Below are 18,919 nucleotides of genomic sequence, written 5' to 3' on the forward strand. Positions count from 1 at the left end.
TAAGTGATGAACTTGTGTCTCAATCCATGCAAGCATTTTGGTTGATGGTTGTGGTTTTCAAACAGGTATTGACAGACACTCGAAACCTTCCTCATTTATTGGCCATCTATCTTTATTCCATTTGATTAATAATGGGTGATCCTTACGATTCTCTGTGCGTTACTACTAATTAGTAATATAGAACGCTTACGTTACATCCTCTCAAGGACTCATCTCTTTGACTGCCTGCTCACAATCTATTCGGTCGGGTCTTAGATCATATTCCTCCAATTTCATCACTGTATACTACTGTCATTGCTTCAAAATGAAATGGTAAAACACAAACAAAAGAACAATAAGAAAAAAAACACGTTAAAGTAGAGGACATTGAGCATGAATATGGGATCATGACAGGAAAAGATGACCTGCAATCACATGGAAACACAGTTGTTTTGAACAAATTTAGGGCATTTTTGTTGTTGCTGCACAAATCATAATGGGGTGTGTGAGATGTCTGCCTACTGGGGAGACGTGATCCGATCTGGTGAGCGATGATGCATCAAGGTCCTGGAGGTGTATTTGTGATTCTGGAGCCTTAGTGGGATACTTCCAAGAATCAATGCCTATCAATCTTTCGCCGGTCACTTCAATCGTCGCACCATATCACGTTCAAGGACATCTATCATGCAAATCGAGACTGGATCATCATGAATTCGGGTGTCTGCCATTTACCTTACTTGTTACTACTCCAATCTTTCCTAATCCTGAAATTTTTATCAATGGGTGCAAATGCACTCGTTTTGTCAGATAATAATTCAATCCTCTCCGAATTCTCCTTAGTTCATGTGGGCATATCCCCCCTCTTAATATAAAATAGGAGTAGAAGTAAAATATGAAATCTATCGTGTTATCAAAAATATATATATGTATATATTGTCTGCTTAATTTTTCGATAGCGTGGCTTGTGGTTGGGGTGTCAATACCGGACCTTATATCATGCTTTGCATCATGACCAAAACCTTTCCTTAACAATGAAACAACATGATTAAAAAAAACCTCGCATGAAAACACCAATTCCATCCCTTGCTCAAACTTCCGTGGTTTTTTTAGAAATTAAAGCAAAATTAAGAAAATAATTACAACAGGAGTTGAGGATAAAAACGAATCATAGAATAACTATGCAAAAGTGATTTATATGAAAGAGGAAGCTGGAAAATAGTAATGGTAATTTTGTCTTAACAATTGAAATGTAAAAGCAAGTTTTCTTGTGATGGCTGGCTCTGGTGATAATGGCTGGCACTCAATAGAGAGAAGATACAGGACAAGTAGAGTAGAATCTTGTGATGCCCATGTTTCTCCTAGATAAAATGGGGTTTTGTGACTTTTGTCGGTGTACATGCTTGTGTTCAAATCAACTCTTAAATTAAAGAGTAATACCTTAGATTTAGCGTGCGTTTGGGTTTTGCGATGACTAATCGAAGAAAAGTACTTCACCTAATATGGCTTTCAATGGAAGTACTCAGTATTAAGTGCATAAGCATGTCATTTTGGATGCATGCTTAAATAAATACTTTTTTTATTACTTAGATAATGTGTGATTTTGAACTTTTAAAAGGTCAAACAGGCTCTTAACGCCTCATCTGGTAGTCCAAGATTTAGCATGACTCTCCTGGGCCAGAAAAGAAGCGGACAGAATTTAGAGTTGTGAATGGAGCCAGTGTTTATGATTGGACCTGAAAGACGCTGAGACTTGGATATTTTAAAAAAGGTCCCAAGCATCGAACTGGCCCATAATCTTAACATAACAATTCAGAAATCACATCATCATTTGCTCAACCCATCTAGCCCACTATAGGTAGCCCGTCCATACCACATTAGTGAGAGGGAATAGCAGCCCTCCGATCTAATACAATCCCTATAATCCCACCGTCCAATTTAGGTCATCCTCTTCAATCCCCAGATATAAACCCAAAACACTCTTCTCCGTCTACATCGCAAAATCTCTGGGTTTTGCACTCTACAGTTTTCCCCCAAAACCCCAAATCTGAATCGAAGAGGTTAAAGTGACGGCACCGTCGCTGTCCGCCTTGATCGAGCACTAAAAGCTTCGTCTTGGCCCTCATTTTTGCCACTCCCCAAAAACGCAAAGGAAAATCTCTTCAATTCGTATCTAGGGTTTTAGCTGTAACTGTAAAATTGCTAACTGTAAAATAGTTAGCAATAGAAGTTTAGATTTATTTTATTTTTTGTGAGAGTTAAGAAAAAGTGAGATTTTGCGAACATGGTTACCAAGGTATCAAAGGCTGATAAGAAGATCGCTTATGACCAGAAGCTTTGCCAGCTTCTGGATGAGTACTCGCAGGTTCTGATAGCGGTGGCTGATAACGTTGGGTCGAATCAGCTCCAGAATATCAGGAAGGGTCTGAGAGGCGACTCTATTGTGCTGATGGGAAAGAATACCATGATGAAAAGGACCATTAGAGTCCATGCTGAGAAGACTGGAAATCAAGCTATCCTTAACCTTATCCCTCTCCTTGTTGTAAGTTCATTTTTTCTAAAAATTTTAAAATTTTTTTTTTGTGATGTAGAGTTGCGATTATCTTTGGCAGTCTTGAACCGTATGGAATGTATTTTTGTTGATACCTTTTATCTTTTTGGTGGTGACAGGGAAATGTTGGGTTGATCTTTACCAAGGGTGACTTGAAGGAAATCAGTGAGGAGGTTGCCAAATATAAGGTTTGTGAAAGAATTTATTTATTTAATAATTTTTTTGGGTTCGCATTGGATTATTTGTCAATTTTGCTATGTTTGTTCTGATTTTCATGGTATTCTTGTTTTATGTAATTTTCCTCGTAAAAGCAAGCATAAATTTGTTTGTATGTTGGACAAACATGAACGTTATAATTGTGCCACCGACTATCTATAGAACAATATATGCAAGTAACTAAATGTTTAGGGGATGCCATATGCATAGTTGTGGACTGCTAATATACCTGCACTTCCTGCTGTATATGTGTAGTAGATTGTCTTTACCTGGCTGTCCTGGTAATGCTACGGTGTTATAAATTGCTAATCTACCTTTGTGCGTGATTATGGATATATGCATTTTGTGCTTAAAAGTTTCTGTCATTGCTTGAGGTTCAAATCTGAGTGTCTCCATCTGTGATTCAAAGAGAAACACAAAAGTCTCATGTTGTGCTTGTTGTACCTGAGAGATCATTGAGTGCAAATTAAGTGGTTCGTCACTGATGTTGCTTATGTTAAGAGATGTTTAAGCTTTACTAACACTATTTTAGAAGCATTTACGTGTAGGAATGTTTTATGGCTCACTTTTGCTTATTGTCATATTTACAGCTCACTTTTGGATATTATGTCATATGAGAGTCTTGTTATTGTTATTGGTTTAGTGGCTTATCCAATTTTTTTCAACAAGAGCTGATTATATTTTAACGCTGCTACTTGATGTTGACTCTAAATATGAGTGTGTTGAAAGGTAGCAGATTAGGAGAGTTGTGTAAAGTTTGTTAATAACCTCAAAATGTTGTGTATTTCAATGTGTTTATGTTTGCTGATGAGCTTGGCGCCTAGTATCCTAGAAATCACTTGCATGTTGATTAAGATGTTTACTCGATTTTAAAGTAGGAGATCTCAAGTTTAGTATCTCTTTAATTGGATATGGAATTGAAGTCGTGTTCTTCTTTCCTTGTGTTCTCTCCCCCAAAAAAAAACCAACAACCCCAACTGTTTATTTTTGCTAAAAACATCTTTACATTGTTGTTGCTGTTAACAGGTTGGAGCTCCTGCTCGTGTTGGTTTGGTTGCTCCTGTTGATGTGGTGGTCCCACCTGGAAATACTGGACTTGATCCATCCCAGACTTCTTTCTTCCAGGTCTTTGTTTTACCTATTTAAATTGAATTTTAGATTGTCAGCCCAAAACATTGTTTTCCGACAGTATTACCTTATAGGTTCTCAACATTCCCACCAAGATTAACAAGGGTACTGTTGAGATTATTACACCTGTGGAGCTCATCAGGAAGGGTGACAAAGTAGGTTCTTCTGAAGCTGCTCTGCTTGCCAAGCTTGGGATTAGGCCCTTCTCTTATGGGCTTGTGGTCTTGTCTGTTTATGATAATGGATCTGTTTTCAGCCCTGAGGTGCTTGATCTGACAGAAGATGATCTCATTGAGAAATTTGCTCTGGGAGTCTCCATGGTCACTTCATTGTCATTGGCCATCTCTTACCCAACCCTAGCTGCTGCACCACATATGTTCATCAATGGCTACAAGAATGTGTTGGCTATTGCTGTCGAGACAGATTATTCCTTCCCACAGGCTGATAAGGTGAAGGAGTACCTTGAGGTATGTATTTTATTCCCTCAATGGACATTTAGTGGCTTGAATTTTTTTTTGTTATTTTCTGTTTTGTTGATTGTTTATTCTTTTCATAAAAAATGTTATGCAGGATCCTAGCAAATTTGCTGTTGCTGCAGCTCCAGTTGCGGCTGCTGATTCAGGTGCTGCCCCTGCTGCTGCCAAAGAGGAAGAGAAGAAAGAAGAACCTGCAGAGGAGTCTGATGATGATATGGGTTTCAGTCTCTTTGATTAAGACTGATGTTTGTCTTCAGGAATCTTATATATTAAAATTAGCTTGTGGGACATTTGATTTTGATTTCTCGATGTTTTTATGAAGTTGACGTATCTCATGACTTTCCATTTTTTGATATACTAAAGACCATGGCACCATTTGGTTTTGACTTGTTTTTGGGTTTTTGGCTCGCCTTTGTTTATTTGTCGTAGCAGTCTCTTTTTATTATGGTTTCTGGACATATTTTAAGTGATAACCGTGAACGATCAGATCCTTCAAACGTGGCATGCTTACTATTGATTCAACATGTGGCGTCTGTCTTTCGCCAGTGTTGTGTGAATGGAATTGTGTGTTGGGGTTTCTATTAGGATTCGCGTGTTAAGTCATAATGAGTGTGTTTGGATTGTAAGTTATTTGAAATATTTTTACTGTAGCACTTTTTGTGATGTGATGTATGTGAGATAAAAAGGTAATTGGGAAGATAAAAAAGTGTATTGAAAATTGTAATGGTGATGTCAGCAAATATATTTGGCCAAATAATTGGCTGTCCAAACACACTCAATAATTTCTCCGAAATTTTGTCCGGACAGGAAGGTGGTTTTTGCTCAAATGAATGGTTACAGTCTTAAAACTTTTATTATCAACTAGGGAACGTGTAGTCAACGAGCATGGTGCAAGTTCAGGTTGTAGTTATCTAACCAACTGTGAGAAGAGATTGCTTGCTTAGCCCTCCAGCGAACATCTCTGTCCTCTCTGCGGGATTTTGGTGTCGATTTGCAAAATGCATGTATCCGTGGAGATGCACCGGAAAGTTTGGGTTGAACCAAAGATAATAATGTGTTTTGTAAGCTGCACAAAAGTAGCCTTAACACGTAATTCGCATCTGAGTGCTTTGTGATTGTTGACCCGTTGGGGTTGGTTTAGGAGTTTATTTTGCGGAGTATTGCCCATAGGAAGCATGTTTTGTGGCATATGAAATGAAACCTGCTTGCTCAATGGATCTTATCTACCGGCCTATGGTTCATATTTCACTCAAAAAAGTATGGTAGTCACCGAGAGAATTAAGAGCAGTTAACGTGGTTAGGCCGTTTTCGGGCTTAATTTATGACCTTTATGATTTGCCCACACTTGAAGGACCACCAATTCTAGGCGCTATTGGATTTCACAGGCATTTTTAATGAATTCCTCCTAAATCTTAAAGCCTAACTTTTACTTGCGAGCGGACCAACTCATCCCTGGCCTTTGTGTTCTGCATGGCAAACGGCAATAAGTTTCTGCTAGCCATCTGGTTTCTTTCTTTAATCCGAACCTGTTTCGAGATGTTGATCAGGAGGTACATCGTGACTCATTCATTCGATCAGTCGGCCATTAGCGATTTTACATTTAATTTTACATCCATGTTTGTGGCGCGTGAAAATGTCGCCTGTTGAATTTTGCATCCGGTTCTTTCTGACGTTGGTTGCACTTCTGAATTCTGTGTTAGGTCTATGCAGTACCGTTAAGGGCTGCTGTCGAGTCGAGTCGAGTCGATGCTGAAGAATCTCCATTCCAAATCCCCCCTTTAAGAAACTCTTAAATGAGAAACTTTCCCCGACAAGCTGATAATGACTACGAGGAAATTGGTCTACCAATCTTGCGGGTCCTCTGCACTAATTTATAAGTTTGCTATCTCTTCCTCCTCATCCTCTTTTTTTCTTCTCCTGTTTTTTAATCGAGAAATTGAAGCAACGATTTGATTTCGGTTAAGAGGAAGGTGTTAAATGTTCAACGCTCAGATTGAACTATAAGATAGATATCATGTGTATTTTTTTTTTTGTTCCTTTAATGAAGCTCAATTGAGAGAGAGTGTTTAAATGCAAGCCCAGTAAATCTGAAAAAAGAGTATCATCAATCGTCATTGTGGCACGCATTATAAAAAATATAATAATAATTGCTACACGGAGGTTTCCTTTTGAAAACAAACAAACAAACAAAAAATGGTGAACGCCTTAAATGCAGCTTATACAGGCTGCACATTTTGAACCTGTGCATGGGTTTGCTTTAAGAGTCATCATCCGCAGTTGATTTAGACCTGAGATCATATTATCTGAGTTATCCTCTTCTTTGATGATAGAATCAAAAATAGCTTTGATTTGTCCCTGCTTTGTATAGCCGGTGGGGTATGAATTTGAGGTTGTCGGATGAGGTACCATATTCCCTTTCACAATGAATGAGATCAAGATTGCAGTTCTTCATCTCCTTTTTAACTTTTTCTTTCTTGTGCCCTGTCAGGACCTTTTTCTAATTTTACTTGGCAGGCAATTTGTCAAAATACTACTCGCTGACAAAGTTCTAAGCAACGAATTTATACCTTAACGACACCGAATGGTTCGAGCTCAAGTTATCGTTGATAAGATCCTCTTTGCTAGTAAGCTAGTATTGCTTTTGTAGACTGATTGATGCCTTAAAGTTTTATTCAGAGGCGGAAAAACTAAAAGAACAAAGAAAAGACACAAAAAGCTGATGCCTTAGGAGCTGCTGCTGTGATTCATGTTATTCTCCTCCTCCTCCTCCTCCTCCTCCTCTCTCTCAGTTATGAGTCAACCAACAAGCGTAAAAGATTTTAACCGGTAAATTTAATAGCTACAACTGTAAATGTCCTCCATATGTACTATATGCACCGGCAGGAAATTTCATCACCAAAGCTGCTATATCTTCTGAAGATGTTTGGATTGTATTTTCCGTCATTTTTCATAGAAAAATTACTGTAGCGATTTGATATATGTGAGGGAAAAAGTTGATAGGGAAATGTGATCACGGAAAACAATAATATTTTCGAACGAAAACAAGCAATCCAAGCATGGCATGCCAGACTTTTTGCTCATTTGGAGGGCATCCAAAGCTTCAGCTTGTTGTTTTTGAAATGCTCATTTATTTTGTTCTCAAATGAAAGTAATACAAGAAGTAGAATGATTAGCAAATATGCTGCTAGCTTAACGCAAGATGATGAATGTTGGATCCCTCCGTGTCACATTACGCGATTGTAAAGTTCAACATGAGCATTTGCTCAAGAATTATACAAATTAATTCTCTATTAACAAAATCCAATCATTTCAGTTAAAAAAAAGAAAGAAAAAAAGATGAGAAGTCTAGCTTTGCCCTGCCTTGCTTGTCTATTACTCCCTCCATTTTTTTTATAACTGACGTTTAAAAAATTTGCTCTAGTGTATTTTTATCTGTCGTTTTATTATCTCCATACAATATTAATTATTTTTTCACAATTTTACCCTTTTATCTCTCTTTTTCAATACAGGGTTCTTAATTACTACTTCTGGTTTGGTAGGAGTTAGTTTACATTACTTTTGGCCTAGTAAAACAGTATCATTTAGTACTCTAGTGAGAGAAAACATGGATGAATTGGACAATTAATGAGGGTACAAAAGGAAAGTAGTGTACAGATTTAAGTAATGAAAAACTTTTCTTAATTGATGTACAAACCTTAAACGACAGTTATAAAAAAAGTGAGGGAGTATTACAAGTGGGACTGCGTCAAATTGCACTGAAACTGAGAGTAGGATAACTTGTCTGCCTCATTCACGCAAATCAAGTATTGGACGTTAAATGGGGAACTTTTGATTTCCAAGATGTTGTGCGGTCGTTACTGGTACCGAATATAATTGAGCCTGAAACTTTTCAGTGTTAGAGCTTAATCTTGATAATGTCATGTCGTACACCCGAAACGACTCCTAGTCAATTGGGTAACTAAAAACACACAATCACATCTTGATTTGATTTATGACAGTAAAAAAGAAAATTTAGCCATCGAAAGGTGGAAATTATCCCCCATGAGAAACTTTCTTGTTACAAGAAATCCAATGTTTGAAGCAGCGGTGTCTTTGACTTTTTGGGCTTTTTTTTTCCCCCACCAAAATAAGGTATATTTACGCATATAATAATGTTCATGTACCGGACGGATGATGATCTTGTGAAAAGGGGATGTATACTAGAAGGGACTTTGTTCACGAACCGTCATGGTAATTGGAAAACCACATGTCCATGTCCTGGTGATATTACTATTAGATGCCCGAATGAAAAGGTTGATTTCCTAATTTACGTCCCCGTATTGGTCAGAATCCATGCACAGTTCTGCCCTTTAGAGCAAGCAACCGCTGAATTCAATGTATTTAGAATCGCTTAAGATCAAGAACGCAATGCATGCATAGAATTGCGAATCTGTTAATAGACCAATACAGTTGATTGAGGGAACCAATCCATAGCATCATGATGACAATTGACTTAATGCATCCATGGATTTTGTGCTTCATTTCTTTGGCCTTTTCCACCAAGCACGACAAGATTCTCCCATTTTGTGTGTTTCACTTTGGATATATACAGACGTAGTATTTGAGATATCCTATGACTCTAGTTTTTTTTTTTTATTTCTTTTGTAATGCGACGTATACGAGATAAAAAGATGATGGTAAATATAAATTATATAAATTAAAAAAGTGATTTGATAATGCAAATGAACTGTTACTCGAGGGATAACTTTTGTTTAAAAAGAAAACGTTGCAAGATAGGAATTAAAGATCACAAAAAGTTACAGGCTGTGGACAACTTTTGGGCGAGACCAGCTGCCACAATTTGGCTTGACAATTTCGGTAAAAGGTGTTTATATAGTAATACAAAATACTAACATCGGATAACTACTGGAACATAACATGACATAGATTTAAGAACATGCTTCCTCAATAGGAACCAGCAGCTCATTTTGACTAACCCTAAAGCGTGACAAATGACAATTCACATTTGCGCTAATCCAATCCCATACACATATAATTTTTTTTTCCTTTTCCGCTTATTCGCGGATATGCGGTTTACCTCTTTCTCCTGTTGGTTTCCATTATCCATTCCCATGCATTGCATTTTGGAGAAATACCGACTCCATCTTTTGGATCTGTGAGCCCTTATTTGTTAGTATTAAATTTTTATATATTATGAATTTTAAATTTAAAATTAGATTATGTGAGACATATTAATACTGCTCGTATTTTTTTCCTTGACAATATATAAAAAATTTATCCTATTTATTGCTTCCAAGTATTTTTCTTTTTTTTTTTTCAGTTTTGGTAGCCATTTTCATAGTTTCTTTTTTAGTTGTTGTACGTTGTCCATTCCATTTTGTAACTTTCGAGAATGAATGCAAATCACATAGACCATAATGCAAATAATTATTTGGATATTTCATTATTTGAATTTTTTTCAGTATTATAAAATTATGTGATATTTGTATATTCTAAACCAAAGAAAGTTTCAAATAATAACATACCCAATCCAAGAGCTCGTGATAAAGGGTGTATTTCAATTGCAATTTTTTAATAATTTTTTTATTTTACATATATCAAATTATTACAGTAAATTTTTTTTTAAAATTTTATAAAAAAAAATACAATTCGAACAAGGCGGCCGTGACGGAGTCCCGTTTCGATTTGTGCAAAGATTTAAAAAACGCCATGGGAGTATGGAGCATGTATGCCCCTAGAACTAGAAGGGCTGTCAAACGAAGCAGACTTGTCTAGAAATCAAATCCAAAATGTCAAACACACTGCGTGGCCCGCGTCAAAGCGTTAGGGGGATTAATTTAAGCATCGGACGCGGATCATAAGACCATTCTCATTCTTCTTCAACTCCCAAGTTCGTATGGAAAGAACCACTAATTATTTATAAAATCAAACAAAAATTCTTTATACCTTAAAAAAAAGATCAAGTAGTGGTGGTGTCTAGTCTACAGAGTACGTCGGTTGGATAATAAGTTGGCGGGGAATCCACGCGAGGATGGCGGGGCCTACCACCGGTGCTGCCCCTTGAGTTAGGGTATGAGTGGATAAACTGACGCCTGTCCGTATCCCGGCGTGCAAGCCAAACATACCGTTGAGACCCCAACCGCCAAATTGCCACGTGGAGCGTCGATTTTGGAACCGCCAATCGTACCGTATGTGTCCGTCCACATACGGACGACAGGTTGGAGGGACGGGTAGTAACACGTGATCACCATGCCGAACGGACATACAGACCACTTCACCTCCGGAGCAAGTCACATGTAAAATGGGTCGCGTGATTAGCTCATTAGTGAAGCTGGCTGGCTCGCTCTGGCTTAGCTGGAAAGAAAAAAAAAAAAATTGCCTATGAGAAGTCAACAAGTGGGAAAAGCCGGCGGGTGGGGTCTGGAGGTTTGAAGCGGTAAACGCGGAGATTGAGTCCAACTCGGTCGTTTGCCTTTTGCCCCCGCCTAAGTTTGAATGTTGGAGGAGCAGTGGAGTGGATCTCTGGATTGGGCAAAGATAACGTTCGACTTGGACACTTATCCAAAACCAACGGAAATCATCAACTATGGTTTTCCTTTTCTTTGGAGGCCGCCGATTTGACATCCCCCAACCCCCCACTCCCGCCCTAGCCCCCTATGGGAAAGATAAAGATTAACGATAATGAGACAACCCCTCATGATGTCGTTAATAACAAAATTGCCCCCTCCCCCACCTCCCACCACAAAAAAAAAAAAAAAAAGAGTTCAAGCAATGTTGTACGTCTAGTTATTTATTGATCAAATCATTCGATGCCAACTTCAGTATGACCTGGCGGTTATTACTCATTTAGAACTAAGAACACAATAGACAATGGACTTACAACAATTATCCCCGTCATTTTGTCAACGATGGTATTTGTACTCAAGACGGGATATTTTATTTTTGTCCAAAAAAAAGGACCGGATCCCACTTTAAGCTCCAATCCTTATTTGAGTTGTTGGGTTATTCTCCATTTTTGTTACAAGGGTAGAACTCTGGTGGATACCCTAACTGGAAACTACATCATCAGGTCGGCTATCTTGGAGGAACGTTACTCAAGACGGGATATGATCTCACGGAAGTACTAGGAGATTTGTCAGATTCGGGAAATAGTACGAGTGTTTTTGGATTGTAAATTATTTGAGACAATTTCTGTAAAAAAATACTATAACACTTTTTGGATATCATGTATGTGAGAAAACAAAATAATTAAAAAATATGTTAATGATACAAACAAATCAATGTGCATAAATAAAGTGTAAATAAAATGGAATCCTTGGCAATCCAAACACATTGATACTTGGATCCATGGTTGAAGTTGTGGTAAGGAAAAGTTATTACCATCAACGTTTCCGACTCCTTTTTAGGTTGTAGGTTAGTTCATCACTTGAGAATGCTAGTTTGGTACCAAAACAATTCGACGAAGTGTGTTTGGGCAAGAAATTATTTGTTCAAATATATTTACTTATATCATTACTATAATTTTCACTACATATTTTTATCTTTTCAATTATTTTTTTATCTCATATATATCATATCACAAAAGAAAATCTTAAGGTACTTCATGGAATGTATTTTTTAAACTCAAATACATGTCATATAAAGAGAGGCGAAAATGTAATCTCAACCTAGAACAATTACAGCCTAATAAGTCACATGGACTTGGGGGCAAAAGACAATACTCTCTGTTTTACAAACCAAATAAACAAACAAAAAGAAGGCCCCAATACAGATTTGATGTGACTCTTGAATCCAGAAACTGACTGACAAGAGCTTCAACTTTGCACATAAACATTCACAGGTCTCAAATGAAAAAGTACACTTGATTAATTAGAATAAGATTCAAAAAAAATCATTACTTAAACTGAATCTAATGCCTTTTCCGGGACCATTCTACATCCTTCGATATTTGTTTAATATCTCCAGCTAAAACGGATCATGATTAATCAAAAAAAAAAAATGCTTACATGCTGCTCGAGATTTTCTAGAGTCTTTTTTTTTTTGCATGGACAAATTTTTAAAAAAATCTCATTTGAATAAAAATTGTATTACCACAAAGTGGAAAATTTCCACTACTTCGTAAATGAGATTATTTGAGACAAGTGTTACCCTCTTTAACTTCATGCAAAAGCAATGAGTTTGTTTGGATAAGAGTTTATTTGGATGATTTATTTGAGATATTTACTGTAGCACTTTTTGTAATGTGATGTGTGTGAGATAAAAAGGTAATTGAGAAGATAAAAAGGTAATTAAGATTTGTGAGGCAACATTTTTTTTTCCAAATTCTCTCTATCCAAACAAACTCAATGTTTTAAAAGGTAAAAGTGTTGGATGGGATGCTCTATGTCCGTTCAAGTGGGATAACCACTGGGCCAATGGTTCAGTACCCATCAGGGAGGGGCTTAAGTCCCTCCTTGGGCTGTATGTGAAAGTTCAAACCTCATTTATAACGAAAAAAATTTAAGAGTTGTACCAGAGCACTCCCTTAGTCTAGTTGGATCTGTATACTCACTAGCCCCCTACCACAGCCTCTTCAGGCTCTCCCTTTCCCCTATATTAGGATAGAGTAGGTTATACAAATGTATCGTTGCTGACAAAAAAAAAAAAAAGTGGGATGAAAACCTCGAGACATGAGGCGAAAGCCCTATAAATCTTGAATTTTTTTATATTTATAAAATATAAGAAATATTACAAAAAATGCAAATAAATATAATAAAGATTGGGTAAGATAAAGGAAATGTTCAGAATTATATAATTACCTAACTTGTGAATTACCACTACAATGGTTTAAATTACTAACAGAGATATGTAGCCAAAAAAAAAAAAAAATTACTAACACAAAACATTCATCTAAGCCAACGTTAGTCAAGTTGGGTTGAGGTACTAGCTTCATTCCAAAAGAGTCTTCTAACTACTACATACATGATACATACAAGTCGAGGTCAAAGAAAAGAAGTCTCATATCGCATTCATTAATGTTTCTTTACTCTCCGGTGAGTTTTGAATTTTGACTAAATATCAATTTTTTTTTGTGTTCTCTCCCGCTGGGCACGTTTTCTGCTGGGTTCGTATTCTTTTTGCTCACAAGTCTTTGCGTTTGGTTCCCACTTTGAGCAAGTCTCCCTCTTTCTCAAACACGTGCGTTTTCGCTTTATATTTAGAAGGGGATGAAGAGACGATTGGAATTCGACTGGAGAGAAGCGTTTGCAGAATGGGGAGAGGATCTAGGATTTAGTGATTAGGGATTTTCGAGAGGAAATTATAGATTTTAGTTTAAAAAAAAATGGAGTCTGTCGCTTTAAAGAATTTGGGATTTCTTAACATATAAAAGGTTAAAAACCAAAACCAAGTAGAAAATCATAGAATAATTTAAGAGATGAATTCCTCCAACCTTAAGGATTAAAAGTCGTGCCCCAGCATATATCCTTTTAAGGATTTAGTGATTAGGTATTTTCGAGAGGAAATTAGACGGCATATCCTTGCGGCCATTCATGAAGCCATTGGACGAGGAATTGACACCAAGAAAAAAAAAAAAAAAAAAGAAGCATTATCCTCCCTTTAGTCTGCTACACGAAGTAAACAAATTGCATCTCATGCTTCTCTTCCAAGGTTATGTTTGGATTGCTATTTTTTTTAAATTTTTATAATGATTTGATATGTATAAAATAAAAAAATAATTTAAAAATTACAATTCAAACACGACCGTAGATTTTAGATATCATCACACACTGTTGTGCCGAAAGAATTTCTTTTGGTCGGTGACAGTAGTTAGAAGCATTGCTCCTGAAAGGCGTGGAGTGCTTGAACCGCAAATTGTTTACTTTTAACTTTCTTTGATTTTTTTTTTTTTTTGTTGGTTGGAAAATTTTGCTCAAGATGATAAGGGGGCGCTCTCTTTTATGAGATGACTTTTGGTCGCATGCATCAGAAAGTAATTTCTAATCATATTAAGTAAAAAAATTCGAGTATGTTAATACAAATCACTTGCCAACTAAAAAAAAGAAAAAAGAAAAACCACTTACCAACCCATATAAAATAAGTTTCGACAACTGCAAAAATACGAGCTGTTCATAGTCACTTAAGTGGCTGATCAACCATCATGCCGAGAATACATGTAGCTGTTTTCAGTGACTTTTTTTAACGGAGTTTTTACTTTCATCGTCTCCCATCTTTTCTGTGGATTAGAATAAATTATGTTATAAGAATGTTATCACTGCGATAAAAAAAAACAAAAAGAAAGCATCATCCCAAGACTGCTTCTCATTCCTCAAAAGTGAAAATGAAAAGAAAATTACTCCTTTCATTCCACAAAGATAGGCATGCTTTTATTTCTAAACAAATTAAGACAAGGAAGTTGACGCAGTCAAAACATTTAATTTTGCTTCTTAATTTCTTATATTAAATCTATTCATTAATACTAGTTTTAGTGTTGTATTTATTGTTCCAATTAGAACATTTGATCAATGGAATAGCAAATTTGTTGATAAACACACTTATTAAAAAATGGATATAATTATTGTAAACTAATTATTCTTCTAAGAAAGAAATGAGCATATAATTAATTGAGACAAATAGAAAGAAAAAAAAGGGACGTGAGCTTGTTTTTAACGTGACGGCGTGGACACTGCTGGATGGAAATCTTGGAAGCCTTCGAGCTCCAAAACCTTAGCGTAAACAGTCGGCTCTGGGGTGGAGTCGTTTTCGCCGGAAGGCGGAGACATTTCTACTCTGTGGTCGCTTTCAGTATTGTTTAGCCAACGATGGCAGAAGTGTTAATCCAGACATAAACGAACCCAATATTCTACATGTCCGCTCTTCCAGAATGCAGAAGAATAAGGGAAGCATCCGACCCTAAGGCTGGACGAGGGACGCTGGATTTGATTAATTCAAAGGAATAACAACGTTGTAATGAAACAACAAAAATTCTCAATCTCTAACAGTTCCATAGACTATTTGACCTTTTCGTAGCCCCGATTGGCCAATACCAACAACACCTGGCAATCAACCAATGGGTTTATGCAGTCGCGAAGGAAGAAATAATCGTGCAAGTAAAAAAGAACAGAAAATGCACCTCTTTAATTAAATTCTCCTCATTAGTCTCCCAAATTTTTGGGGCGGGGGGGGGGTTTGTTAAAAAAGGACATTCCAATAAATAAACGTTTGATCGATTTAGTGAAGTAAATAATAGATTCCGAAAGCAAGTAGAGTAGCGTATGTACTGATTCAAATGGCATGTGATTTAATGTTTGGATGCTTTTGACAAGCCCAAAAAAAAAAAAAAACAATTACGAAGAGTAGTTGTTTATTTAATTTTATTGTCTGGCAAAATCAAATTGAAAATAGAAAAGTAAAAGGCATTATTATTATATATAGTACTAGTCCAAAAGGGGGCACGGTTCCAAGTTCCAAAAGGGGCAGTTTCGTCGACCGATCCAATTTGAACCTACTGTAGTAGGCAGTTTCGTCATTAAATTTTTTTTTTTTAGCAAATTAATAAGTATATCCACATATGGATGGATAAGCTTCCCAAGCAGCAGTAATTATTAGCTGTATTACTAATTTTCTCCTTCCCACAAACCGAAGGAAAATCAATTAAAAAAAGCACACCGCCGGGCCTTTGAACTTCCGTCCCTCCTTTTCCAGTTTCCACACGCCTTTCCTCTGTTCCTTTGTGTCCTATAAATACCGTCCATCCGATCTCTCTCTCTCCCCATTCTCAAACCGAAAAAGCATCCCAAAAATTTTAACCATAAATTCTTCTTCCCGTTTCCATTATATAGATATAGAAGCAGCAATTAGTTTTATGAAACAATGGTGGATTTGGATTGGAAAACAAAAATGATCTCATCCGATATACCAACCACATCTCCTAGGCTTTCCAATATGCTTCAAATCTCCGTACCTTCTAGTACTACACCAACCGTTCGGGTCGCCGATTTATCACCGGCTTCTGAGTCGGCTTGTTCGGCCTACGAACACTACTTGCGACTTCCGGAGCTGAAAAGGCTGTGGAGCTCTCAAGATGTTCCCACCTGGAGAAACGAATCCATACTTAAACCGGCTCTGCAGGGCTTGGAGATTACTTTCCGGTTCATCTCAGCCGTTTTGTCCGACTCTAGACCCTACGCTAACCGGAGAGAATGGAGGCGGCGGCTGGAGTCTCTGGCCACCGGCCAGGTCGAGATTATAGCTTTGCTGTGCCAAGAAGGCGAGGAGGACTACAGGACGCGTGGCACCGCGCCGATTGTTGACCTGACATCGAATTCCGGCGTGTGGGTTCGCGAGAGCAGCTCCGCGGAGGTGTGGAAGCTCACCGGAGGAGATAATAAAACAGTGGTGAGCAGAGCGAGCGACGCTAGCTTGCTGCCTCGCCTTGCCACGTGGCAGAAGTCGGAAGACGTCGCCCAGAAGATCCTCTACTCCATCGAGTGCGAGATGAGGAGCTGTCCTTATACTTTGGGCTTGGGCGAGCCGAATCTCAGCGGCAAGCCGAGCCTGGACTACGATCGCGTGTGCAAGCCGGCTGAGCTCCACGCCCTGAAAAGATCCCCGTCCGATCACATGAATCTTCAAAACTCTGAAAACCAAACGCTCTACAGCGTTCACCAAATCTTAGAATCATGGATCTACACGTCGGGGCAAATTTTGAAGAGAATCTCGGATCAAATCGAAGAAAGAGAGTTTGAGAGCGCCTGCAGTAATTGCTGGCTACTCGAGAAAATTTGGAATCTGTTGAGCCAAATCGAAGATCTCCATTTACTGATGGATCCGGACGACTTCCTCCGGCTGAAGAATCAACTGTCTATTAAAGCGACGTCGGAGAATGATTTGTTCTGCTTCAGGTCGAGAGAACTGGTTGACATAACCAAGTTCTCAAAAGATTTGAGGCACAAAGTGCCCTTCATTTTGGAGGTGGAGGTGGACCCCAAGGGAGGGCCGAGAATACAAGAGGCGGCCATGGAGTTGTACCGGAGGAAGAATGGGTTTGAGAGGATTCATTTGCTCCAGGGGTTGCAGGCGGTGGAGATGGCGGTTAAGAGGTTCTATTATTCGTATAAGCAGCTGCTGGTGGTGGTAATGGGAAGCGTGGAGGCGAAGGGGAACAAGGGCTTCGTTGGGGTGGATGCAGGGGATACATTGGCTCAGATATTTCTGGAGCCCACTTATTTTCCGAGTTTGGATGCTGCCAAGACGTTCTTGGGGGACTATTGGAGCCATGAACGCCGGTGGTGCAGTCCGGAGAGACGGAGGCAGTGAGCAGGGATATGTACGGGGCATGCTTGGATACCGATCATCACAAGTTCCATAATTATTATTTTATTAATAATTGCTGTGATATTGGATTGATTAATGTAATATACAAATTCTTGTGGAGCCGCATGAGAGTGATGTAAAATTTTGACACAACAGCCAAAATGAATTGCAGTAATTCTTGTTTGGATTGAGCATTATTTCCTTAATTTTATTTGGTTACGTCATCATTACAATTTTCAATATACCTTTTTATCTTTCTAATTACTTTTTTATTTCACATACATCATATCACAAAAAATGCTACAGTAAAAATATCTCAAATAACTTACAATCCAAATAAATCCGATAATTTTGGTCCTTGCCACACACTAGCGGCCACATGGATGCAGTTATGCTTACGCTCACTCTCACTCTCGCGCACACCAAGCAAGTAAAGTAATACGGGCAACACACAATTAGTTCAGACTTCAGACTTTAGAAAATGAACGATGCATATACTAGTGTGTATATATATAGAGAGAGAGAGAAGGAAAGAAGAGGGATCTATCTTTAGAAGAAATAGACGTTTGTTTAAATTCTGAATATCTTCTAGTCTATCTATCTATTTATCAAGATTGTTAATTAACTAAGAACACTTCACAAATTTTTTTAAAAACTTCTACGGTAAACTACAGTAAAATTTTAAACAAACATTCAAAAAACTCACCTTCTAAACAGGCCAAAGGTTGTTTTCAGAAAATTCGATGGAATGTTCTGATACGCAAATTTGTGTTTTCGATCCATAACGAATCTGGACAGACTCTTTTGGTCTTTGGTTTGAATGGAAATTTCCAGCCTGAACAGACCCTTTTGGTCAGACTCTTTTGGTCTTTGGTTTGAATGGAAATTTCCAACCTTCATTTTCTACCTAAACTTTGGTTAAAATGGGTTCCAGCCCATTTTTTTCCACACAGCGTTGCTAGAATGGGCTCTTCTTGGATTTCTTCTTGTCAACCGCCACAAAATGGGAGTGTCATTAAGTCTAATTCTGGGATGAAAAAAAAACTTTTCTGTGAATATGTAACTACCAAATTGCTTCATTTTCATCATTGGAAAATAATTCAGGTTTGTTAAGAATATAGGGTGCAAAGTGTTCGAAATTGAAGTTTAGGGTGCAAAGTGAAAAAGTGATATAAGCTTGGAGATGCAAAATCAAAATAATCCTAAGAAAAAAGAAGGTTTGGAACTCTGTTTCTCCCTTTTTTAGCATTATTAAGGCAAATATTCCAACTATTGAAGA

The 18,919-nt window shown here is 37.7% G+C and overlaps 2 protein-coding genes across 2 annotated transcripts; both read left to right on the forward strand.

The window, feature by feature from the left end:
• The first annotated feature begins 1,970 nt into the window (after nt 1–1,970).
• Nucleotides 1,971–4,735, forward strand: LOC113725409 (large ribosomal subunit protein uL10). Its single transcript, XM_027248556.2, has 5 exons — nt 1,971–2,518; nt 2,647–2,715; nt 3,770–3,868; nt 3,946–4,338; nt 4,442–4,735. Exons 1-5 carry the CDS (start codon nt 2,261–2,263, stop codon nt 4,583–4,585), a joined length of 963 nt encoding a protein of 320 aa, XP_027104357.1. The 5' UTR covers nt 1,971–2,260; the 3' UTR covers nt 4,586–4,735.
• Nucleotides 4,736–15,981: 11,246 nt separating this feature from the next.
• Nucleotides 15,982–17,831, forward strand: LOC113725412 (nematode resistance protein-like HSPRO2). Its single transcript, XM_027248558.2, has one exon. It carries the CDS (start codon nt 16,198–16,200, stop codon nt 17,641–17,643), a length of 1,446 nt encoding a protein of 481 aa, XP_027104359.2. The 5' UTR covers nt 15,982–16,197; the 3' UTR covers nt 17,644–17,831.
• The last annotated feature ends 1,088 nt before the right edge of the window (nt 17,832–18,919 follow it).

Source organism: Coffea arabica, chromosome 2c (assembly GCF_036785885.1).
Source record: "Coffea arabica cultivar ET-39 chromosome 2c, Coffea Arabica ET-39 HiFi, whole genome shotgun sequence".
NCBI lineage: Eukaryota > Viridiplantae > Streptophyta > Magnoliopsida > Gentianales > Rubiaceae > Coffea > Coffea arabica.

Bases quoted from the DNA above. Each gene is read 5' to 3' on its own strand.
- LOC113725409 (XM_027248556.2), top strand. From the start codon at position 2,261: ATGGTTACCAAGGTATCAAAGGCTGATAAGAAGATCGCTTATGACCAG. The intron at 3,869-3,945 runs GTCTTTGTTTTA...ATTACCTTATAG, and splicing joins CCCAGACTTCTTTCTTCCAG to GTTCTCAACATTCCCACCAA. The intron at 4,339-4,441 runs GTATGTATTTTA...AATGTTATGCAG, and splicing joins AGGTGAAGGAGTACCTTGAG to GATCCTAGCAAATTTGCTGT.
- LOC113725412 (XM_027248558.2), top strand. From the start codon at position 16,198: ATGGTGGATTTGGATTGGAAAACAAAAATGATCTCATCCGATATACCA.